Here is a 26,436-nt window from a genome sequence, read left to right on the forward strand (position 1 = left end):
GTGATTATTTCTGTGCCTTTCCTACCACTGTAAATTGGGGGTGGGGGGAGGAGTTCAGGATGGGACCAAATAACTACTTCTTTAGTTCACAGGTCATAGTATAGACAGAAATCATTCAAGGAACCAAACATGAGGAACTACACTCTAAGATCCTTATCTGTATGTGGACCTAATTTAGATGACAAGATCCTGGACTTCAAACTGATGCCATAATGGAATGAAACTTGGGGGCTTAGGGGAAGAAGATGGGTATATTTTGCATGTGGAAGGAATGTGAATTTTTATATTCTAGAAGATATACTGTGGCAGAGAGTATTTTCCACAAATGGCATAATCTCTCCCATCCCACAGACTCCTCTTATAATGTGACTTGAAAACTCTTTCCATCTGAGCTTGGGTGGCTTAGTTAAGCATCCAATTCCTGATTTCAGCTCAGGTCATGATCTCACAGCTGTGAGACTGAACCCCACACAGGGCTCTGTACAGAGTGTGGAGCCTGCTTAAGATTCTTTCTCTCCCCTCCCTCTTCCTCTCTCTCTCTCTCCAAAAAAAATTAAAAAAAAAAAAAAGAAAGAGGAAGAAAGAAAGAGAAAGAAAAGGAAGAAAAGAAGGAAAGGAAAGGAGAGAAAGAAAGAAAGAAAGAAAGAAGAAAAGAAAAAGAAAGAAAGAAAGAAAGAAAGAAAGAAAGAAAGAAAGAAAGAAAGAAAGAAAGACAAACTTTCCATTAAGAGGTAAGGCTCTGTATCTTCCCCTTGGATCTGGGCAGTTTCATAGGCTTGTGACTATAGTGGAAGTGAACAATGTGACTGCTGAAGCTTGGTCATAAAAGGTGGTCCTTTTGGGAATTTTACACTCAGGATCCAACTACTATCCCATGAAGAAGTCAGAAGCACCCTGTTGAGAGACCCATGCAGAGAGAAACTGAGACCCCTGTCTGAGCACCATCTGACAGCCAACTTGTCAGCCTTATGAGCAAGCCATCTTACAAGTGATTCCTACAGCCCAAAGTTGAGCCATCCCAGCTGAAACCAAATGGGACAAAGATGAGCTAATCTCATTGAGTCTTGCCCATGTTTCAGATTTTGTAAACAAAATAAATGATTGTTCTTTTGAGCTACTAAACTTTGGAGTAGTTTGTTATGCAACAATAGATTCTTATAGCATGTAAATTGATAGAACCCTTATAAAAGATCAGTTTGACAATATATATCAGAATTACAGATTCATGTATTCTTTTACTAGATATCCTATTTTGGGAAATTGATTCATCAGACAGACTTGTTCACAGTTGCAAAATAATATACATACAAGATAATTCATTGCAGCATTATTTATAATAGCAAGAGTAGAAAATAACTAAAGTGTTTTTAATACACTAGTTAAATAAATTGTGCAACATTCACACAAGAGACATCCATGTAGCCATGAAAAAGAATGAGATAGATAACCATGAACTGATGTGGAGGAATTTCCAGGATAAACTGTTCAGTGAAAAAATCAAAATACAAGAGTATCTATAGTGCACTATTTTTTGTGTACGAAAGAAGAGGAAATAAAAACATACGTATATGTATATTTGCTCATTTGAGAAAAAAGGAACACCAGGTTGAAATTTAGTCTGAGATTGGTTGCCAATAGGGCTTGAATGAGAATGGGTGAAAAAGAAAGAGGGAATGGCAGGGAGAGGGAGAGAGTTTGCAGGGAGGGCCTACAATCGAATATAAGCAGAAACAAATGAACTAAACTGTATTTCAAATTACTGACATAACCACACTTAAGGAATCAGGCAGAAAAAGGAGTTAACCTTTAAACCTAAATTGTTGGACTCTACTCAGAGGCTAAAAGCAAAAGCAACTGCAAATACAGAGCTCTAAGTTGTAGGTTTCTTTTGTGCAGAGGCATGAGTTAGCACGAAAAGAGATGATAAACTCTGCCATGTTGGATTGGAATTAGAGGTATCAGTGTGATCTCATAATATATACAGCTAAGTATAGAAATGGTTATGGAGTTGTATTTGTGTTCATGTATACATACATCATTATATACATACCTCTATTTCCCAGGTACAACCACTTAGAAGGCCTAAAAGCAGTAACATTCCAGTAGCATTGAACACACCTAGGGTCCACATCTTGGTTTTTAAATGCCATTCTCCATTAAGAGGAAGTAGACATAACACTCCGTATTTGACCAATAGAACAGAACATGATACATGGCAGCCCTACAGATCCTTTGGTTAGAAGCAGAGCCGCTCAGTGTTTGACCACTAGAAGGAACCATGGATCCTTGAAGAAATTGTTAATTCCATCCTTGGGACAGAAAAGCACAAAATGTACCTTGAAAGAACATTTTTCTGTCCCCAAAAAGTAAAGTGCTCAGAGAATGATAGGGAAATGTTGAAGGACACAGAGCCAGTTTGAAGGACTCCTCCCAACTAAATTTAAGACAATCTGAGCATTAAAATAAATAGTGATAGTAAATGATTATAAATTACTGAATAAAATAAATAAATCCACCTGATACAAATTAATGAATGAGAAGGGAAACCTCTTCATCACAATAGAAAGCCAACTTATACAAAGAATGATGGAATTAGAAAAGTAAGCAACCATCATAAATGTAATTCATTCAGGCAAGAAGTATCAGTGCCAAAACTAGTGGATAAAAGTTTAAGGAACAAGATATTTACATAGTCTCAAAGTATCTCCCCCACAAGATACTTAAAAATTTCAGGATGAAATAGTAATTTTCTAGTAGAAATTGCTGGTAGATAACCACCTTAACCAAATTATCAAAATTGCTGGTAATGGAACGAGTCAATAATGTGTGCCTTCTGATAGGATTCACCGAGAATCCGGTATCCCTTCCGTACTACCTCTGCCAAAAGTGTGTGGTGTCAATCTACTCGTGAGGAGACATTAGACAAGACCAAACAGAGTTTTATTCTCAAAATAACTAGCTTATACTTTTCCAAATATCTATGTTATGAAATTTAAAGAAAGGCTCAGTAACTGCTGCAGAGTAAAAGAGACAAAAGATGGAAGACAAATGTAGTACATGGTCTTGAAATTTCTTTTGTTATAAAGCACATTATTAGGACATTTCATGAAATCTGAATTAGTATATAGTTTAGACAACAGTATTGTGTCAGTGCTAATTTCCTGATTTTGATCATTGTGCTGTTGTTACATAAGAGAATCCCTTGTTTAGAAAGTAAACACTGAATTTCTTAGAGGTAAAGGGGCATCATGTCTGCAACTTACTCTTAAACAGTCCAGAAAAATTATAGAAAGAAAAAGGTAGAGGAGAAGGAGGAATTTTTTTTTATTATTGCAGCTTTTCTTTAAGTCTGAAATTATGTCAAAATTTTTTAAGTTTAAAAACTATAATGAGGGGCCCCTGGGTGGTTCAGTCAGTTAAGCATCCAACTCTTGATCTCAGTTCAGGTCATGATCTCACAGTTTGTGAGTTTGAGCTGCAAGTAGGGCTCTGGGCTGAAAGCACGGAGCCTGCTTGGGATTCTGTCTCTCCCTCTCTCTTTGCTCCTGCCCTGCTTACGCACCTGGTCTTGCTCTCACTCTCTCTCTCTCAAATTAAATAAATAAACTTTAAATAAAATTTTAAAAAACAATCTATACAATATGTTACATTTGAGGTAAAAAAAAAAAGTGGGAGAAAATAAAAATCCATATTCATATTTGCATAAAGAACTTTGGGGAAATACACTAAAAATTATAAATAGTGATTATCTATTGGGAGCAAGAGCTGGATAGAGAGGAAAGAAGCCTGGGAGAGAGATTTTTTTTTTACTACCTTTTTATATGTTTTTGTTTATGAACTATATTAATATTAATACATTATCTACCTAAAAATAGAATTCAAATAAGGATATTTTTAAAAAAGAATAAAATAGAAACAGGTAACCAAATGCAAAATCATTAGAATGTATAGAAGGAAATAAAAAGTACTAAATAAAACAGCCAAAAAAGAACTACAAATGCAGGTATTAAAAAATGTAGACTATAATAAATTAAAAGTTTTCCTCACCCTGGTACTGCATGCAAGAAGCATGGGGAAAGTAGAATGGAAATTAGAAATAAAAGTCACAAGAGGGAAGATGTTCGTAGAAGCAGAAAACACATCTTTGTGGTATGATGGAAAGAACATAGTCTTAGAATAAGATTGAAGATAAAATCCAGTTCCTGCTATTTACTAGCTGTATGTCCTTGGATAAATTATTTAATTTCTTCCAGCCTTGGTGACTCATCTCTAAATTGTCTATGTCACTTAATTGAAATATATTTTAGAAGGATATGTTATCAAAGCATGAAAATTAATATAAGTAAAATGCCAGAACTGTATTTAAATATCGACTATTACCTTATGGGGGAAAAGACTTATTTGTAACACTACACTCATTCTGATGGGTTGAGGAGTTATTATGGGTGGTATTTGGTGGGGGTGGGAGACGGTTAGGTAGTAAGGGAAGAGGGGGAGGTATATATATTGTTTGTATGTGCCTGTGTTTGTATGGTGTGTCCCTTAAAGCAAAAGGATTGTTAAAAAGCACTGACAGTGGAGGAAATTTAGAAGTCACCCTTTTTTATTTGAATTTCCTACCTGTAACAAGGTAGTTTCTTTTTCTGATCCCCACATGCACCATGTGTCTTCTGTTCTCAACCTGTTTGCCCTTGCTGCTTTTTTTTTTTTTTCCAACCCATTGGAATACTTTCTCTTAATTCTGTCTGAAATTTAAAAATCTATTAAGGATCTGTTGAGAATACACAAAATCCCCCAACTTGACACCTCCTTACACCTCAGTATTTCTACTGATCCTGGATTCTTTCATTTCTGAAATCTTACAGCATGAATTTCCTATAGTTTTTCAATTGTTTAGGTGAGGAGAGTCTTTCCCTTGCAACAAACTGTAAAAAACTTAAAAGCAAGCATTATTTCGTGCATGTCTTTATGTCTGTCTTAAAAGATGATAGACAGGCAGTAATTGTTGTTTTAAAATTTTTGACCTAGATTACTCAAGAGAGAGCCTTGAAGACTGGCAGCTCAACAGTTCAGACATCCTAACCTTTGCCACTGCCACTGTTGCACCTTTGCCCTTTCCCCAAAGGACCCCTGTAAAAAGCAGTGTCTGGCTAAGCAGGGTGTTCTTGATATTTCAGGAATCACTGACGTTCCAGGATGTGGCTGTGGACTTCACACGAGAGGAGTGGGACCAGCTCTACCCTGCTCAGAAGAATCTTTACCGAGATGTGATGCTGGAGAACTACAGGAATCTGGTCGCACTGGGTAAGGATGTTGCCCCTGTAAAACTAGAAACCATTCTAAAGGGGTTTGTTTCCTTAAGTAGTGAAAATTTCCAAAGCTTTTGTGAATATAGTTCAGGCCAGGACAGAATGTTAATCAATGCTTGGAGACAGAGGACCTTTGTTTCCTGCTGTTTCTCCTCAGGTAAAAGGTCTTGACTTTGTTGAGTTTGAGATGAGTAAGCTTTATTTCGCTGCCTCTGAAGTTTCCCCTTTCCAAATCCAGAGGCTCTAAAGACTAAAAAAGTTGGAAATGAGTTCTGAGAGACAGTTTTGTTCCCAGTATAAACTTCTATGGCATACATTTTTCCCATGAATAGGGCATCAACTTTATAAGCCAGAGGTGATCTGTCAGTTGGAGCAGGAGGAGCAATGGATGATGGAAAGAGGCAGCTCAGGGGACATTCGTGCAGGTGAGGAGCAAGCATTTGGGTATTTGCTGCTCAGTAAAGAGAAGCAGTCACTTTTGAAATATTCAACTGAGTGTGCTCCAAATCTCTGCCTCTGGGATTTAAAGAATACTGAGGACTTTTAAAATTCAGTTTATGTTTGACTTTTTTCCAAAGTGGAAATGGCTCTCTTATTTTTTTCTGATTAAACAGATAATATATACTTATTATTTAAAAATTTACACAACACAAAAGTTACTTTCAAGGTATTAATTTTAACATTCATAAATACCTTGGTGTTGTAAATCTCCACATAACATTTTCTGGGCTTTATTCATACATCCTCTCTCAGTATTCTTTAAATCTTTCTTTTCCATGTCAAAGATCCTCTGCCATTTTTACCTACTTTTCATTCTTTTTCCTTTTATTATCAAATTCTTTAAATTTGCCTAAAACCCATAACCTGAATTTTAATTCTTTAGATTATCTGTGTGATATGACCCCTGTCCTACCTGTACTACTAAAATTGTTTACTTGGAGATTACCGCTAACTTCCTATCAGTCAAATCCAGTGGCAAAAAAAAAACAAACAAAAAAAACCAAAAACGGTTATTGTCTCCTATGACTTTGTTGCATTCGATTGTGTTGGCTTTACTTTCTTGAAATTTTCTTCCACCCTGGCTTGTGATACACACAATTCTTGTCTCTTGTAGTCTCAGTCTTGTATCTCTACCTGCTTCTTTCACTACCTTCTGTCCCTTTTCATTCTTCTAAAGGTATGTATTCCTACAGACGTGGTGCTCAACTCTGCAGTACATCGCTTTAAAATAGCCCTTCTGTGTCATTTTCCCATGTCTATATTTCTAGCCTCAGTATTTCACCCACATTCTCTTCCCAGATTTCAGATTATATTTTTGTTTATGAATGTCATACCATTATTTTAATTATTTCAAAACCTGCATTTGTTGACTTTATACTCTCTCTTTAAAGTATCTCTTTATTTTTATTCAATATATGAAGTTTATTGTCAAATTGGTTTCCATACAACACCCAGTGCTCATCCCAAAAGGTGCCCTCCTCAATACCCATCACCCACCCTCCCCTCCCTCCCACCCCCCATCAACCCTCAGTTTGTTCTGTTTTTAAGAGTCTCTCATGCTTTGGCTCTCTCCCACTCTAACCTCTTTTTTTTTCTTCCCCTCCCCCATGGGTTTCTGTTAAGTTTCTCAGGATCCACATAAGAGCGAAAACATATGGTATCTGTCTTTCTCTGTATGGCTTATTTCACTTAGCATCACACTCTCCAGTTCCATCCACGTTGCTACAAAGGCCATATTTCATTCTTTCTCATTGCCACATAGTAGTCCATTGTGTATATAAACCACAATTTCTTTATCCATTCATCAGTTGATGGACTCTTTAAATGAGAGGCTTCTTAACCAAAAAAACCCAAGCGCTTAGCTCTCTATTGTTGGCATACCACCTACAGTGTTCTGCCCAGTTATATTAGCAAGTAGTTGTCTGTTAAACATATGCCAGACACTGAGTTAGGTATTTTCCACTCTGGTTTATTAAGTCAAGTTAACCTACGCCATCTGTGTCTAGTGTCCACCCTGATTCTTTGCTCTGGCACCTGGTTTTCCCATTTAGACTTGGTTTTCTGTCATTCAGTCTTCAGCTTATTTTTCAGTGTGGCTTTGACTTGGCTGTCCTTGCTTTTAGTTCTCCAGGTCATGTTAGGTAGGAATCCTTGTTCCTGTTTTAGTCTCATTGAACCTGAATTTTGGTCTGACCAGTGCTGCCATTCCATAAGTAGAGGCTAATAATTAAAACATTTTTTCAGGAACCCTAACACTTTCCCTGACAACAGTAAGTGACGTTATTTCTATGAATTTCCACACTTTGAAACCTGGGAAGTAAGAAAGTAAAGGAAGAAAATGAAAACTCCCTTCCCAGGTGAATTGCCAGCATAGGAACTTACAGCAGAAGACAAAGCTATTCTTTCCCTCAGGCACATATTTTTCCCCACAGACATATCCATTTGTAAGATCCACGCTCTTTCCCATTATGTCCCTATCCACAGACCCCCAGGTAGAGAAAATAATTGCTAACTTAGGAAAATTTCCAGAAATTATTATGTGCATGCCTAAGGCTCTTGGTTCACAGATCGGCTTGAACAAGTGATTTCCTCATATCCTCCTTGTCAGGAATCAGCAGCCTGGCAGTCTCCTCCAAGAAGACAGATTGCATTTTTGCATTATCCTGTAAGACACAGAGACACAGTGGCTGGTTCCTCTGATGAGGATGTGGCAAAACATTTCCGTTGATGAACTGATCTAATTCTGGCTTGCCCTCTGGGTTACTGCTTGCCTTTTTGGCATCTACTGATGCCTGTTTACCTAGAAATCTCTTCCAGATGAAGATGAGACCTGGAAAATGTCCAGTGGACTTAGAAACAAAGAAGTTAATAATTATATTAATAAGAGTGATTATATAAGAATGATCAGTTAGTACATTTTGAGTGAACAGGAAGTAAACAAGTAGAGCTGGTAAGTATGCAGTACTCTTATAAGAAGCCAGAATAATAAAGGGAGACAATAGAAAGCATATGCTTGAATAGAAGCTAGTGTCCAAAGAGGATTGTTCCAAGCAGGAATGGTTTTAGCTTGTTTGTAATGCTGAAGGGGAGGAGTTAACAGAGGGGGTAATTAGAAAATAGATACAAATTATGAAGCAATGTTCTAGAAGAGATGGGAGTGGGATTGGAAAGAAGGAGATGAGGGTGATTTTTTATGTAAATAATTTTGTTGAAGAAAGATTTGGGAGAGTTCACAATGGTTATTTCTATTTTCTCGGCAAAGTAGGAGGCAAGGTTGTCTTTTGAATATAAGGGAATCGGGGAAGGATAAGTACAGAACTTGAGGAGCACTTGCTTTAGCTTACTAAGGTCAACAGAAACTGACCAAAAATGAATCAAGAGATTACCAAGCAGCTTTGAGGGTCCAGATGAGATTTTGCCCTATGCATTTGTGGTTTCCAGTAACTATGCATATATTTGCCATTTCTCCCATTCTTCTTGGCACTGAAAAGGCTTTTTTAAATTTTTTTTAACGTTTTATTTATTTTTGAGACAGGGAGAGACAGAGCATGAACAGGGGAGGGTCAGAGAGAGGGAGACACAGAATCCGAAACCGGCTCCAGGCTCCGAGCTGTCAGCACAGAGCCCGACGCGGGGCTCGAACTCAGGGACCGAGAGATCATGACCTGAGCCGAAGTCGGCCGCTTAACCGACTGAGCCACCCAGGCGCCCCTGGAAAGGCTTTGTAGAGCCCAGGCTGAGAGCCTGTCAGACTGGTGGAACTGAAGGAGGAAAACTGAGAGAGAGTTTGTTAATTCAGGTGAGCTGACATAGAGTCCAAAAAGTGACAAAAAGTAAAGTAAGGCCTGCAGAGGACTGGAAACCAGAAAACAACAAACAAGTCAAAGCAGCAGAGGTCTTGATGAGATTAGAAAGCAGGTGGAGAGTGAATAAGGCCATAGTCTACTCACTGAGCCAGAGAGTGTGACACTGAGTTCGAGATTACTTGTATGGATCAAAGTTCAGATATAACTGTATAGCCAGGTAAATAATTGTTGAAATGAGATGAAGGTAAAAGCACAAACAACTATCAGTTAGAAAATAAGATGGAAGAGAAGAGCCCAATTAATAGTAACTAAAAAGATAAAACACATAGAAATAAACTTTTAAAAAGAGATGTGCAACACCTGCATGAGGAGAACTTTAAAACACTGACAGACACAAAAATAAACTTGAATAAATAGACATACCAAGATGTCAGTGTTCCTAATACACATGTGATGTCATCCCATAAAAAGTGCCTTCAAGATTTTGGGGGAATCTTAGATAAGCTCATTCTAAAGTTCATATTGAAAAACCAAAACACAAAAATAATCTGGAAAACTCTGAAAGGAAAACAATGAGGGGTTATCTCAACTAGATAATATATAGCAAAAGTTTATTAAGCAAAACAAGGCAACCAACTGAACAGAATAGAAAATCCAGAAATAGACCTAGATGTATGCAGGGGTTTAGTATCTGTTAAAGGCATTATTTCAAATTAGTAAGGAAAAGGTACACATCTTAGTAAAATGATATTGAGATAACTGGTATTTAAGAGGTAGACCTTTTTTTTTTTTTTTTTTTTTTTTTTTTAGTATAATTGACGCACAATGTTACATTAGTTTCAGGAGCACAGCTTAGTGAATCATCTTTATGCTGTGCTTACCACAATTGTAACTATAAAAGGTAGACCTTTTAATGAATATTGAGTAGTCATCTGGAAAAAGATAAAGTTGGATCCATAGCTTACCCCTTAAACTAAGATACTCCAAAAGAATCAGAGACATTAAATGTAAAACATGAAACCATAAGAGCATGGAAGAAAACATAGGAGAAACTTTTATAACCTTGAAATGGGGAAGTCATTTCTGACTATGATTCAAAATCTAGAAGCCATAAAAGAAAAGATTTATACTTTCAACAGACACAAATCCCCAAATTCTGCATGGTATAGAATAATAAGCAAAGTGAAAAGGTAAATGGCAATAGTTGGGGTGGGGGGGAATATTTGCAACTTATATCAAAAGGGCTAAGCTCCCATTAACAAAAGGCTCCTGGGGTGCCTGAGTGACTTGGTTGGGTGTCTAACTCTTAGTTTCGGATCAGGTCATGATCTCATGGTTCACAGGTTCCAGCCCTGCATCAGGCTCTGCACTGTCAGTGCAGAGCCTGCTTGGGATTATCTCTCTCCCCTCCCTCAATCACGCTCGCTCTCTCACTCTCTCAAAATAATCTAATCTAGCCTAATTTTAAAAAGGCTCCTCTAAATCAATAAGAGGCCAACAGCCCAATAGAAATATACACATGTGAACAGTTCTTAGGTAAAGGAGTACAAATATGGTTAATGTAAGAAAAAATGTTCAGTCTCACTCATGATAAGAGAAACACAAATTGAAACTACACCAGATGACCTTTTCTCACCTATCAGGTTAGCAAAAGCCCAAAAATTTGTCTGCATACACTGTTGATAAGTCTGTAGGAAAGAAAGCACTCTCATACATTGCTAGTATAAGATGAACCACCAGTCAACACAGGATGTCTTAGATTAATCAAGGGGGTCTCCCTTTCCAGACAACCCTGTTTGGTATTGTAGACTCTTTGGATGAACGAACATTGTCTAGAATCATATGTTTGTGTAAACAGTTTTATGGGAACACAGCCACACTCCCTCTATCACTCATATATTGTCTGTGGCTGCTTGTACACTATAACAGCAGAGTTGAGTAAACAGTAACGCCCATATGACCCACAAAACCTTAAATATTCACGAGATGACCCTTTATAGAAAAAGTTTACAACCTCTGCTAAAACAATCATTTTTAATTATTTATAACCACCACTATCATCAAGAAATCCATTTTTATTGCAACTCATAAGATCAGTATAATCTATAAAATTGAGACAAAAGTTTTACCAAACACTGTTTATCTTTATTGCTGTCAGATGAACTCTGATAGTTTCTCATCTTTTCTAAGCTATTTTGTTTCAGTTTTTTTTCTTTTTAAAATTAAGACTTTATTTTTTATTTATTTTTATTTTTTGAAGTATTTTTTATATTAAATATAATTTACTATCAAATTGATTTCCATACAACACCCAGTGCACATCTCAACAGGTGCCCATCACCCACTTTCCCCTCTCCCCCACCTGCCATCAACCCTCAGTTTGTTCTCAGTATTTAAGAGTCTCTTATGGTTTTCCCCCCTCCCTCTCTATAACTGTTGTTTCAGTTTTTAATTTATTGTTCTACCCAATAAATTAATGTCATAACTCACTATAGATCAGGGCATGTTTTTTAATTAACAAAAGGGAACTGGAAATACTACAGTGCCTTGCACATAGAAAGGGCAAACTTTTTAAAATTTGTTTTTCTCCCTCCCTTTCTCCCTAATTCTTTCCCTTTCTCTCCCTCCCTCTCTCTGTTCCTCTTTCCCTTCTTGTTTCCTTCCTTCCTAATTCTAAATAATTCAGTTCAAAAGGCATTGGATGAGGCTAAACATCAGGGTAAGTTGTTTACTTGATGAGATATACAGCAGTCCAGAAGGCCCTTCAAGATGTTGTTCAAGTTGCCCAGTGACATCACAACATGCTTAAACTGACCATGGTCACATCTAGAGGGTATCCCTTCCTGGATACAAAGGAGATCAGAGGTCTAGGTATCCTAGAAATCTAATTTTATCAGCAGCTCATAACCCCAAAAGTTGATCCAGGAAATATGGAGTCAATGAAGACAAACAGTAACCACTTGAGACTACAGCAAACTCCCTGTTTTTCTTCATGTAGAGCCCTTAGGCTCCTGCAAGAATAATGAAAGCCTGATGAACCCCTGCAATAAGCTAGAGAGGCTTAGTCTGTAGCCATGACCAAGATATTACACCTGCTTAGTTTAGCACTTGGGCATAAAATAGATTGCATGTCATTCTCACAGTGTAGGCAGGCAAAGCTCTTCTGCTTCCATGTCTGAAAACACTTTCTTCCCAGGTAGCACTTTTTCTGTAATCTCAGACAGCAGAGGATCAGGCAGTGTAAGAGGGGAGTAGGCAATAGTACAAAGTAGGACTTGGGAGCTTCAATTAATGATTGGGTTCCTAGCCAGGTAAGGCCAAACCAGGAAGAAAGTACACAGTGAATAATGAATGAACAGCATCTCTGCATGCTGTCTTATACATGGCTTGATAAAAGTATTCATCCTTATCAGAGCCCACCCTCCTTTTAAGGAAAGTTGCAGTCATGTCTGCTAACATGGGGCCTTAGGTTAGGTGAGGAGCTAGAGCAAATGGACTAGAGTTTGTTTTTCACAAATGCTTTGAAACTCAAGGTGATCATTGTCTCACTTTGGAGTCTAGATTCTGTTCCCTGGCATCTCACTGGGATGTAGATAGGCAGCCTTGTGATTGCAGATCTGATGTGCCTTGAAGATATTCAGAGTGGGGGAGCAGTGTTTATATAGCCCATGCATAGTCACTCCTGTTATCAGTAGATGAAAAGTCTGTCCACCAGCAGCAGTTTTCCCTTTTCCCTCACAGAGGCATAGAAAGAAGGCAGTCAACAAAAATGGCCATGAATATGTTGATCAAGCCACCATGTTTCCAGGAATAAACAAAAGTTTCAGAAGCTAGGCCATAGGGAATGAAGGCCCTGAACTCTACTCCTAGGCAGAAAATGTGTCTTCAAAGTTATAGCCAGTCATTCTAAACATTTTAGAGCCAAAGTCCCTAGGCAAGACAAAAGCATTTGGGCTGAAAATAAAATCCGATTGGTAATCTGGTTGAAATGATCAGTGGGTTTAAAATGAATCTTCTAAATCACTATTTTTTTCCACATACAATTTTAGACCAGAGTATGTTCTGTTTATGTATCTTTTTGTATATCTTTAAGCAAACTGATTGGTTTTTTACAATTTTCTTTTTTTCTTTATAAAATATATGTTTCATGTTCAGCCAACTATTCTTGCCATGCTGTTTGTGATAACAGTAAGTCCAAGGTAACCTAAATGTGATTGATTAAAAATACTTTGACATATCCAGAAAATTGGATATTTTAAAACCTTTAAAAATTATATGGAAATGTATTTGTTGACATGTAAATGTGTTCATAATATGCAGTAATGTAAAAAAACAAAATACAAAACAGTATTATGATGTAATTCCAGTTTATTTTCCCAAGACAGTTGTTGACATTATTATTAATGGAGCCCCCTTTTACTCTCAAGTGTCCTAATTAGGATGATAATTATATGTGCCAGCTTCAAGGGCAACACTCCTTCAGCTTTTATATATACATTCCCTATGGTTGGAAGACCAAGACTAGTGAGTGACTCACATTTGAGAAACCTAAAGCAGTCTAAGGCCCAAGAACAGCTAACTAATGAAATGGCTTTTGTAGGTGAGCCAGAGAAACTGTTGAGTTAGGATCTGTCTGTACTATCCAAATTTGTTAGAACAAGGTATCGTGAGTGTTATGAGTCAGGCAACATGATCTTGGATCTTGTCCAGTAGGATTCACGCTGTAGGGCTGGTCTGAAGGGACTATCCAAACTAGAGCTTTATCTGTCTAGATCATGGAAATGAGAGGAGAGAGAGAGGTCCAGCTAAAACCTCCCAAGAATCATAAAAGTTCCCAAAGTGAGTCCTATTTAGCTTTCTGTCAAGCTGAGAATGTGAAGCCACTCAATTATACAAAAATTGGCCTTTCTCTTAATCCCTCCCTCCACATGACTCCTACCCTCCAACTCTTGTTAGAAGGGAACTAAACAACACTTAGTAAGTGAAGGAAAGAGTGGCCAGGGAAATAGTTAAGTGGGGAAAGAAATGAGAGAGTAGTCAGGGAAAAATCTAGCAGGAAGAAAGTAGGGCAGGGGAAGAGGCAGGCAGTGGGAGGAAAGGAAGAATATGACTCTATAACAGCCCAGGGGAAGAGAAAGGGATTAATTTTGGAACTTTGATTATTAAACACATGACTAAAATTTTTAATTATTGAATAGAGACTGTGTTTGAATGTAACAGGAGTATCTGTTATCTAAGAATGAGGGGAGAAGCCATGGAACCTGCCCAAATCTTCATCTGGAAGCAGAATAAGAATACCCCCACTAAATTAAGTTCAAAGAAGTGGTAGGAGGCTGAAATAAAATTTTGTTTTTATCACAATTCATATGATTTACATTTATATTTGTATGAACATAGGGAAAAAATCTGGCAAGACAGCCTCCAAACAGCTCCAAACAGCTGCCTCTACAGATTGGAATTCTTACTTTATGCATTTCTACATTATTTGAATATGTTACTAAAAGCAAGTATTCATTTTATCATTTTAAACAAAAAATTAAAATAGGAAGAAATACATACTTTTTCAATAAACAAGTAGCTGACTCTACATAAGGATAATCCACAGATGAGATTTATAAGGGCTGGATCTGTCTTCTTCCAGTAGTCTTTCCTCTGATACCTCCTACCTCTGAACACAGATCTTTCTCTGATATTTCTTACTCTCCTTTCCATTTCCTTTCAACTGTGGATACTCCTGGATGATCTTTTCTTATGATTACCACACATGTTTTAAAATTTCCCCCTGCTCACTGCTTTTTGTGATCCTTTTATAGTCTTCCCCCTTGTTACATGGCCATATTTTAAAACTTATGCCACATATGCTTTGTTCATATTACTTTAAGTCTCACTTGGTAATTCATTGTGCAACAATTTCTTTTTCAAAACAGAGAAGATGGCAAAGTATTTGTATGTTCTGAATTTCTTTTAGGTGGAGAGAATAGACCTGATATCAAAAAATCAATTCCAAACCAGAATATTTCTGATGAAAATCAAAACCATGACATGATAATGGAGAGACTAACAGGAGACAGTTTCTGGTACTCCATCTTAGGAGGACTCTGGGATTTTGATTACCAATTAGAGTTTAACCAAGAAAATCAGCAGAGACATTTAGCACAAGTATCTTTCACCCACAAAAAGATCACACAGGAGAGAAGCCTTGACTGTAATAGATTTGGAGAAAACTATAATGTAAACTCAAACCTTATTATGCATCAGAGAATTCCTTCAATTAAAATACCCCTTAATTCTGACACACAAGGAAATAGCATAAAACATAATTCAGACTTGATTTACTATCAGGGAGACTATGTAAGAAAGAATCCTTATGAATATAATGAATGTGGAAAAATCTTCAATCAACATATTCTTCTTACTAATCATATTCATACTGAAGAGAAACCCAGTGAATGTGGGAAAGCCTTCAGCCACAACTCATCTCTTACTCAACCTCAGATAGTCCTTACAGGAGAGAAGCCCTATAAGTGTGATGAATGTGGGAAAAGATTCAGCCAGAGGATTCATCTTATTCAACATCAGCGAATTCACACAGGAGAAAAACCTTTTATATGCACTGAATGTGGGAAAGCCTTCCGTCAACATTCATCCTTTACTCAACATCTGAGAATTCATACTGGAGAGAAGCCCTACAAATGTAATCAATGTGGTAAAGCCTTTAGCCGTATCACATCCCTTACTGAACATCATAGACTTCATACCGGAGAGAAACCTTATGAATGTAGTTTTTGTGGGAAAGCCTTCAGCCAGAGGACACATCTTAATCAGCATGAGAGAACTCATACAGGAGAGAAACCCTATAAATGTAATGAATGTGAGAAAGCCTTCAGCCAGAGTGCACATCTTAATCAACATAGGAAGATCCATACTCGGGAGAAATTGTGTGAATATAATAAATGTGAGAAAACCTTAAGTTCCAGTCCTTCTCTTACCCAGCAGCATATAACTCACAGGGGGGAAATCATATGAATATATAAATATAGGAAAACTTTTGGTCAGATCTTTTCATCCCCTTGAATATCAAATTATTCATAGAGAAGAGAAAATTTATAAATAAACTTTTAATGCATAGAAACCAAATAAATTTAGATCTTAAATTAGCATATTCCCAGGAGAGGTTATAAATAGTGAAAATAATTTATTTTATAAATAAGGTAATATTGAGTCATGTTCCAAACATGATATAAAACTTTTTTTAATGATCAGAAATCTTATAGGCAATAATCTGAAATTATTCTCCTGTAACTTTTATGATATAAAGTTTTTAAAGTATGTAAACATTGATTACTTAAAGCAGTGATGTAGTATAACCAGTCACATAAACTTGAAATAAACATAAAAGCAATATTTCTCAAACCAGCCATTTGTTTCCTTTACAGTTTTTACCATACTCAGTGTTTACTTAATATTTTTCCTTAAAGGGACTCAGAATTTTTAGCATTGCCTAGGAAATATTATTTGCAGAAATTATGAGTTTTATATGCCAATTATATTTGTTCTAAAATAAATAAACATATTTATTTATCAAAATACATATATAACTTTGAAATTAAAAATATCTGTTTGATGTACTACCTAAATCTTCTGTACCTTTATTTGAAATACAATGTGACAGGATATTGGCAGTGTTTGTTTTCATTTCAGCAACTTTTGCGTTTTCGTCAACTTATAGGATCATTTTAAGAAGCATGTTGGAGGAGACTAAGGGTCATAGTGATGAACTTTGAAAATGATTCAGAGAAGCCTACTTTTCTATCCTGTTGTTCTAGTTTTAAAATTCCCTCTAGCAAACATAGACTTTTTTAATTAAAATGGGTATTTTTGTGTGTTTGAATAGAGAGTTTTTGTTGTTTTGTTTTGTTTTGTTTTTATATAATGACCAGGGGCTAAGAATCCCTACACTTCCCTACACAACTGTGAAAGACAAGAAGTAGAAGACTATACCAGATGTTGAGCTGTGGTGCCATGATGAAGCTGAGAACCAGGGAAGAGCCTTACTGGCTTATATAAATAACTAAGGAAGTACTAATAAATTGGCCTAAAAATTCATTTTATTTATATAAATTTATTTATGTAACACCTTTTTCCAAAAAGAATTTAAAGTAGTTAATTTTTTTTATGAATACTGTCCTGTGTAACAGATAATCACATTTTGATGTTACAAAGCATTATAAATGTAAACTGTCATAAGCCACAAATAAATACATTTTTGGGGCTGCTTCAGTTTCTTGGTTTTCTGTTTTTCTCTTTCCTCAGGCATGGCTTGAAGAAGCCATGAGGCTAAGGTAGAAATGTATTTCCCCCTTGCTTCCTCACCTTTTTTCTTCTAACGTAGCTCCCATCTCAAGACTTCTCTTTTTTTTCCCCTCTGAAGGACTAGATTTTATAAAGTTCTTGAGTCAAAGCTGAAATGATTTAAAGACACTTAAAAATTAAAACACTAAAAGAAAGTAATAAAATGAACTCATTTCATCACAGAAGTTAAACTTTTCAAAGTACATTTACGTCCTGTGCATCAGCAGTGTGCAACAGTTAATAAAACCATGAGTTACTATGGTCAAGGAGAATTTTTAATAACATTTTGTGCTCAGATGTCTGTGTAGTAGAGATCCATTTTCAGGGTAGTTCCAAAATGAACTACATTTAACATTCATTTGCCATAAGTAGGGCACTCAGATTTCAGGAAAAGAGAGAGTGAGCCAAGGTGAAATCTCAGACAGTAGAGGTATGTATTAAAAGAAGTAATGGCTAATTACAATTGATAAATGCTTTGATCAAAGTTTAATTTTGCAGTCGGGAAAAAAAATAAAAAGATGTATCCACAAAGAGTGTTAAAAGCTACAGTATAAGGCAGTATATCCAACAGGTGAATTGAGAACAATGGAATTTTCAGAAGAGATTCAGAACTTGGATAATCCTAGAAAAGAGGTGTCTGGACTGACATAATAAGAATCATAAAAATAGAAGCTTATTAAATATTCTTTAGTGTCATAAATGATTATGCTTAGATGTACAGTAAACTAGTGATTCTGAGATGAATTTATTTTCATGTCCTTTGTTCTCTTCAAAATGTTGCAAACTAAGGAGTGAACCCTAAATATATTGATTACACCAAAATACTGGTTCTTAGAGCAGGGAAGCCAGTGGTGTAGTACTTATTCAAAGACCTGTTAGTTGTGACTTATTTCTGTCTAGGAGGGCAAGACATTACCCTTTCATGTATATTAGTTCATTTGGTCTGTCTAACCAGGTGCTAATGCCTTTCTTTTATGAAAAGAGATATTTAAGCTTAGACACAATAATAATAAATAATTTATTATTCAGGATTTCTCACTGGAAATGTCACTAGAACATGGATCATCTACTCCTGATTCAGTGGATACCAACAGTGCCTGGAGCAGTATTTTGTAACACTTTGAAAACAATTGTTAAATATATTAAAATTAATAAAGTGAAAGATTGCTGCTCAACATTAAAACCTGTGTGACTTTCTCAGAACTTCAGAGTGTTAAAGGATCATCATGTGATAGATTCTCTTATGTCCACAGGCCTTGTGGGCTTAGAGAAATATAGTCATTACTATTTGTATTTTGATTAATGTTTAGTTTATTAGTTTAAGAAACTGAAATTCTTTAAGCATCCAACATTCCCCTAATTATTCACAGATGTGAAACTAATAAATAAAAACAAGAATGTCTAAAATTAGATATCCCCACTCTTTTTAACATGGGTTTTGGGATTAAAAACATCTAAAACTCATTAAATCACAAGCCTAAAATTTCAGATTGTGGTAAATATTTTAAATACCTTAAGAAACAGGTAAGACATACCTAGAATATTAATTATACCAAAACCATTAAAATGTTAGCTTCATGGATTTAATTGTTTTCTTATCTTTATTTGAATGGCATTCCAGTTTTTGTCCATTTGTTGCTAGGCTTAGGTTGTCCTACCAGGTATTTGTGTACCTTTCCTGGGTTCTAGTAATCTTATCTAACCCAAAATAAGAATAATAATTTCTCAGACAAATAAATTGCAATTTACAGATTAGCAACTGGCCAACCCTTAATCAGGTCATCAATAAAACCTAGTTGCATAGACCAAATAACTTTTCTTCATTTTTCTTTTATATCAAAATATTACTTATTATGTCATGGGGCATTTTAAGACTTTCTTTTTGTATAGATTGGAAATTTTTGACACTTTAACTTTCCCAAAACCATCTGGCCCATTGTTCTGTCTAGTTGATATAAGAATCTTATTGACTAGCATTATTTAAAGCTTTTCTATGCTTCATTAGTATAGTTAATAAGGCCCTCCAGCTCCTTCCTGAAGAATCCAAGTTTTGTTATCCATTTTCCTCTGTAGAACATTTGGCTACTTCATCATTTTGCAACACATTGTTGAATCCTCTTTCTACTTGGTTATAGTATATAACCATTGGAGCTGATTAACTGTTGAACCATCTTTCTGCTTGGTTGGATCAAGTTCTTCGTCTTCCTTGATAATGGTTCAACACACCACCCCTATGTTTGTTCTTAACCAATTAAACAGGAACAAATTATACACACACACACACACACACACACACACACACAAATGTGTATATACAAACACACATCTGTACATAAACACATACTTAGCAAGAAAAATTTTATATTACTCTTTAAGGTCAATAATGAATCATACATATACCATATTCAATTTTTTACAGCTGTGTTTTAACATACTTGATTATATTAACTTTGCTCTTGAGTATCATTATGAACACTTAGACTCTTCTACACTCATGCAATCCCAATTAGCCATTGTTTTAAATGTTCAAATTGTGACCTTGACCAGTGGAAGCTTTATTAAGCTAGCTTCTTTAACTCTTACCACTGTATCTGTTATCCTTAAAAGTATTCTCATTTTTGGAAGTAAGATGTTCCAAGCCCATCCTGAATTCTTTCCTTGCTCCAAGAAATGGGATTAGCTTATTCCCCCACCTCCAGCCCAAAGAGTTCTAGTTTCTTTTCTTTTAGTGCAAAGTGGTAATGACCAAAATCTGGGCCCTGGAGATGTACACGACCATTAAGAGTGAGCAGAAGTCCTGCTGTTTCTACAGCTACTCCTATCAGTCACTTTTAGCAATAAAAGCTGGATAATGTCTTTTAAGACAAGGCCATGGTTTCTCACAGGCTTTTCTAATTTAGTGTATATGGATGTGCCTAATTGTTTAAAACAGGATCTTTTTTATCACTGGGATGTTCACCTCCTTTGACAAAAATCATTTAAATAACTTTATTTAAAACTGATTCCAGGGGTGCCTGGGTGGCTCAGTCAGTTGAGCATCTGAGCCTTGATTTCAGCTTAGGTCATGATCCCAGGGTTGTCAGATTGAGCGAGCCCCACTCGCTCCATTTGGAATTAGAAAAGAAAAGGTTCTCTCCAGTTTGGGTAGAAAGGGTATTTGAAAAGCCATATTTCAAGCACCCTGGAGTTATTACATGGAGCTGAGGTAAGGGGTAGATTTTGGAGAAAAGAGTGGGTTGATGAGTGCAATAGCAGTATACAGCTTGCTGAAGAAAAAAAACAGTATTGATAAAGTAACAAATGTAAAGTGCATGTTTTTGAAGATCCCTATATATGATCATGAAGGTTTAAGAAATAATTACTACTCAAAAATCGTCCCAATAAATTAACACAGTGTTCTCATTGTATGCACTAAAGACAACACACACACACTCCAAAAGCAATCTGGAGTTATACTTAGCAAGTTTGTTGTTATTACAACTCCAAAAGTATCTAGTGTGTATTGTGGCATTTGGCAAGTCATTGATGTTGCTGGAGCAGAAACAGGGTTCTTCTCACTGTGTGGGGAAAGGAAATACAAACAAGGAATAGGGGAAGGAGAAGAAGAAATTCATTGGTGTTTAGAGGTTTGTGTTGTGTGCCTGTGTGTGCACATGGACTTGTGTATGTGTATTTGAATGTATAGATAGCTACATCTTCTGAAATATACTTGAAGCAAAAAAAGTCCAGTAGTAAGGTGCTCACCTAGCACCTGCATCTTGTTTTCTAAATACCATTCCCCACTGAAACTTCTAGGAGAATTTGCCAATCCAATAACTGAGGCAGGAAAAGTACAGGTAGACCCGAATGACACTTTTAAGCCAGAAAGTAAGGAAATTCACAAAAACTAATGAAGGCAAGTCAGAAAGATACAGGCATCAGCTTAACAAGGCTCCCACTGGCTAATGAATGAAATTCATTAAATATCCTATTCAAAATGAATGAAAACATTAAATTTAAAAATCCATTAGTGGGATGGGTGCCTGGGTGGCTCAGTCAGTTAAGCATCTGACTCACAATTTCAGTTCAGGTCATGATCTCATGGTTAGAGAGATCAAACCCCGAGTCAGACTCTGAGCTGACAGTGCAGAGCTTGCTTGGGATTCTCTCTCTCTCCCCCTCTCTTCCCCTCCTCCACTCATGTGTGCACACACTCTCTCTCTCTCAAAATAAATATTTTTTTAAATGCCTAAAATTTTGATTTTAAAAAGCAACATTCATTGAACCTTAAAATGAGCCAAAACTTTATAGAAAAAAGTTAGGACATGAAAGAAGTAGTAATCTAATGTAGGAAGAACTTGATAATTTTATTGAACTGAGAATTTATAAGTTATACCAAAACTCCATAATAACGCCCTTCATGATAGTCACATTTTGAATATAACGTTATCGCCAAATTGCCTACAAGATCCCTGACACTCCTACCACCCCTTCTCTTCCTCTACATCACAATAATGTGATATTGTATCTTACACAATTATATACACACAGTTACATTTTACATAATTACAATGCTATAATTTATAGTTTATATGAAACCTATGAAGTCCAGAAATAGAAATGTTTTGGTATTTTATCAGGGCCACACATGTTGAAATTGCCAAGAGATGAGAGATGGATGGGTGGAATGCAAGGAGCTCAAATAAGACAGAAGGACAGACATGCAAGGCAGTAACAATTTGTCTCTGAGGCCCACATAGCCACGTGTAAAATGTGGTTTAAAATATTCAGTTAGACTAAAAGGTAGAGAAATTGAGCATTACCTAGAAGTGATAAACCTTAAGAACTTTATAATCCTACAAGTAAATCCAACTGAACAGCTTCCTCATTCTCTCATCTATCAAATACCAGGATGCCCAGGAGTCCACCAACTCACTGAAGGCAGACCCCTGAGAGTTACCCTAGATTTCTCTCTCCTGCCCTCAAACTCACATGCAATCATGAAGTCCTGTATTTTCTGCCTCCCTAAAATCACTGTAAATTCAAATCCTTGACCATGCTCCCAGTGGGATTCCTAAAACAGAACCACAGATGCATTCCTATGGTACACAATCATTTGTTCAACAGGTGTGTGTTAATATTATTACAATTTTATTTGAGATATAGTGGCTTAAAGCAACAGAAAGCAACAGAAAGGTATTCTCTCAGAGTTTTGGAGGCTAATATACAAAATCGAGCTTTCAGCAGAGCCATGCTCCCTCTGAAGACTTTAGGGAAAAATATTTCCTTTCCTCTTGTTAGCTTTTGGTGGCTTCCAACAATCTTTGCCTTATAGCTGCATCATTTCAATCTCTTCCTCTATCTTTCCATGGCCATTTTCTCTGTGTATCTCTGTGTCTTCTTTCTTAAAAGGACGTTGGCTTTAGGGTGCACCCTAAATCCAGTATGATATTATCTCAAGATCCTTAACTAAAATTACATCTGAAAAGACCCTATTTCAAAATAAGGTCACATTCTGAGGTTCTGGGTAGACATGAATATTGTTTAGACACTATTCCACACACTACAACTCCCTCATCACAATAACAACTCACAACCCATGACAGATAGGGCAGGAGTATTATCAAGAGGAACACAAGGAACAAACCTGTAAACAGGCCCTTTGTCTGGAAATGTTTGCCCTTAGATTAGCTTCTTTTTCTTATGATTTCTTGTAACATACAGTATCAACCAACATGTACCAAAATGTTTCCTGATAGATCTGAACCCGCCAGTATCCTTAGAAAGAAAGATATTTTATTGGGTCCATTTGTGTCACTCTTATATTCAGGGTCAGATAATTAGATGAACACATTTGTTATTAAGTCTAATATTTCAGCTAGGAGAAACATGAAGGCAAAATATTTTAATACAAAGGAGAATGAAAGTTTTCATGGAAAGATGCCATACATAGAAAAGGAAATGAACAGTGGCTAAGAAAGGCAGAAGATAGATCTAACATAGATCTAATAAAATTTCAGCTTGTTGTTTGTTTGTTTGCTTGTTTTGCAGAAATTGACAAACTAATCCTAAAATTCATAACAAAATGTAAGGAGTAAGAATAGAAAAAATATTCTTGAAAACGAACAAACATAGAGGATTCACACTTCTTGACCTCAAAAATTACTACAAAGCTATCATAATCTAGACACAATGGTACTGGCATATAGATCAATAGAACACAATTGAGAGTCCATAAGTAAACCCTTACGTTTATAATGGTCAATCAATTTTTAACAAGGTTGTCAAGACAATCCAATGAGTAAGGAATAGACTTTTCAACAAATGATGCCATAACAACTGGAATCCACGTGCTAAAGAATAAAGTTGGGCCCCTTCCTTACACCATACATAAAAATTAATTCAAAATGGATCAGACCTAAATGTAAGAGCTGTAACTATAAAGCTTTTTAAAAAATAGTAAATAAAAAGAAAACGTAGTATTAAATCTTCAAGGCCTTCCTAGATATCTGCAACACCACAGCCACAGTGACAAAAGATCATTTTTAATAGAAACAATTAGGCCTTTATGCTATTGAAGTACTTCTCCTTTTATCAACTTTAGGTCAAAGGAGGCACGACCTTGGATGTCCTGTGACTATCTCAAAGAGTGAGAGTCTCTGAGTTCCAAAACAGGTGGATCTGAGATATAGAGGACCAACAGCAATGCTGTAGGTCTAGGTATTTGAAAGGTCTCTACAAATGTTTCCAGTTGAGTCTAAATAGTGCTGTTAGTGTGTGTGACTAACCCTGAGGATTGAGGATGCACAATGAAAGTGTTGTAAAATGGGAAAACAGCACAGATTCCTTGAAGCTGCTGACCAGTGAAACAGGTTCCCCAACCACTAAAAAGTTTGAGAGGGGTTCCTGAGGTAGGGATAATCTTTTTTAATGGAAGAATCATTAGCCTGTCTACAAGAGAAAGCTTTGAGAAAATATTCAAGCCATGACTAAAACAGTTATTCATGAGAGTATTGAGGAATTTCATTAAAAAGACGTGACCACTGATTGACTTGTAAGCTGGACCAAGACACTCAGACTCCTTAGCTGCTAACCTGTCCCTGGAATATGGATTCAACTTGCCTTTCCTTGAGATAATGTTGTGGTGTTGAGAACACCTGCACAGTATACGTGACAGCTCATTTAAGGTTGTTTTATAAACATTTAAGATTTAAATGTCAAGTGTGGGGATCCACTTACCTTCCTGCCACCAAGAGAAACTTTGTATGTAAGTTCTTTTTGCTTAAAAAACTGCTATCTACCAACCTGGTATGGCGTGCCTCCTTCTTTGGCCTCTCCCTGCCATCTGCATATGGAGACTGCAGTCAGGTTATACCAGGGAAGTCCCTGGGAGGGTTACAAACCAACAAAGAGGGGGAAGTCGTATGAAATCCATCTGTGTGAAGCAAGTTTCACTGGATTATACTTCGGACAGGTGGGACAAGGGAGGTAAGGCATTTTTTGTGGCCTTAGTGTTTCCCCAGCAATATTGGTTCATGAAGAGACCAATGGTTTAATGCGTGTACAATAGTAAATAGTGGGATTTTTATAATTTCTGTAGGGCCAGATTGTTATTTGGTCCAAATCATAGTTCTCAAGCCAAGAGTTATTAGATATCCAATGTTGTTTGCCCCTCTCTGGAGCCAATTGTTGGATATCTTTTGCCAATTTTCCCAAAATTATCATTTCAGGGTTTGGTTATTGGTTTCCTAGAGAACAGCATGGACGTGTGGTGGAAATATCAGTGAGATAGATTACTTTGGCTTCTGGGTAGTCTGAAATGCCCAGTAACCATAATAACAGCAAGAGCAGCCAACAAAAATATGCCATCTAGTAAATTTTGGACATAGCCATTTTTATAGTTTTATTCCCATTGGAAGTAAGGACACCTCATTGTTTCCATAATATTCCAAAGTCATGAGCTGCCCCAAAAGCATTCCAACTATCAGTAGAAATGTTTGTGTTTTTACCCTTAGCTAAGGTACAAGCTAAAGTAAGGGTATATAAATCAGCCTATTTGGTTGAAACAGCCAAAGGTAAAGGTGCTGCCTCAATGGTTTCAAAAGGAATGGCAATAGCACACCCAGCATGATATATACCATTTCATCCTTTAAATAAAAACTATTAGTAAACTATGAAGAATCTGCATTGTTTAGAGGAGTTTCCTGTAAATTATCACAGGGAGTCAAAAGGTAATCTGTGAACATTAAGCAATCATGGGGGGTTTAATCTAGATCCAAATGCAGTCCTTGTTCTGAGATCAGATGCCCTAAGTATCAAACCCAAGTTTGAGCAAACTGCAACTTTTCTTTGGAGGTTTTATGTATCTTTAAAGCCAAAAGTTTTAACAGATTGATGCTATCTTCCTTTGAAGAGGTTTGAGAAGCAAATCATCTACAGATTGTAGCAAAGTAGAGCCTGCAAAAACTATCATCTAAATCTGCTTTAAAAGCTTTGTGAAAAGTAAGAAGGACTCTCTGTGAAACCATTGGGCATTACAGTCCAGGTAGTTTTGCATGCTTCCCAAGTGAAAGCAATAAGATATTGGCTCTTCTTATCAATTAGAATACTACAAATGCACTACATAGATCAATTATAGTAAAAAAAAAATAACTTTCAGTGGGAATGAGGATCAGTTGCATATGGGAGTTAGGAACAACAGAGTGCCAAGGAATAACAATGTAATTTATTGCTCCAAGGTCCTGGACAAACCTCCATCCTCAGCCATTGGTTTTCAAAATAACCTTTATATTAGCCAGAGCTACCCCTACAGGTGTTACAGGGACTTGTGCAGGGGATGAGGCCCTGAACCTTGTAATCTTCTATTACAATCTGGAGTGAACATGGTTTTCCATTACATCCTGGTCCTTTAGGAGAAAGATTCCAGTTCAGCTTGTTAATAATCACAGAGTTAAATGCTTCCCAGATGGATTCAACATCTAAAGGAAGAC

The 26,436-nt window shown here is 36.5% G+C and overlaps 1 protein-coding gene across 7 annotated transcripts in view; it reads left to right on the forward strand.

The window, feature by feature from the left end:
- The window catches only part of ZNF713 (zinc finger protein 713), a 44,607-nt gene extending 28,088 nt beyond the window's left edge, over positions 1-16,519 (forward strand). For 5 of the 7 annotated variants that reach the window (XM_019421786.2, XM_019421783.2, XM_019421782.2 and 2 more), the window contains 3 exons: positions 5,178-5,304; positions 5,642-5,734; positions 15,084-16,519. In XM_019421786.2, the coding sequence (XP_019277331.2) occupies positions 5,271-5,304; positions 5,642-5,734; positions 15,084-16,141 (1,185 nt within the window). In that variant the 5' untranslated portion in view covers positions 5,178-5,270 and the 3' untranslated portion in view covers positions 16,142-16,519. Of the gene's footprint in view, positions 1-706; positions 732-5,177; positions 5,305-5,641; positions 5,735-15,083 lie in introns of those variants that run through there. The other 2 variants (XM_019421787.2, XM_019421785.2) reach the window with 2 other exon arrangements.
- Positions 16,520-26,436: the final 9,917 nt, after the last annotated feature.

The sequence above is a fragment of the Panthera pardus genome, unplaced genomic scaffold (genome assembly GCF_024362965.1).
Source record: "Panthera pardus isolate Hobbes unplaced genomic scaffold, ASM2436296v1 HiC_scaffold_4, whole genome shotgun sequence".
NCBI classification, from domain to species: Eukaryota; Metazoa; Chordata; class Mammalia; order Carnivora; family Felidae; genus Panthera; species Panthera pardus.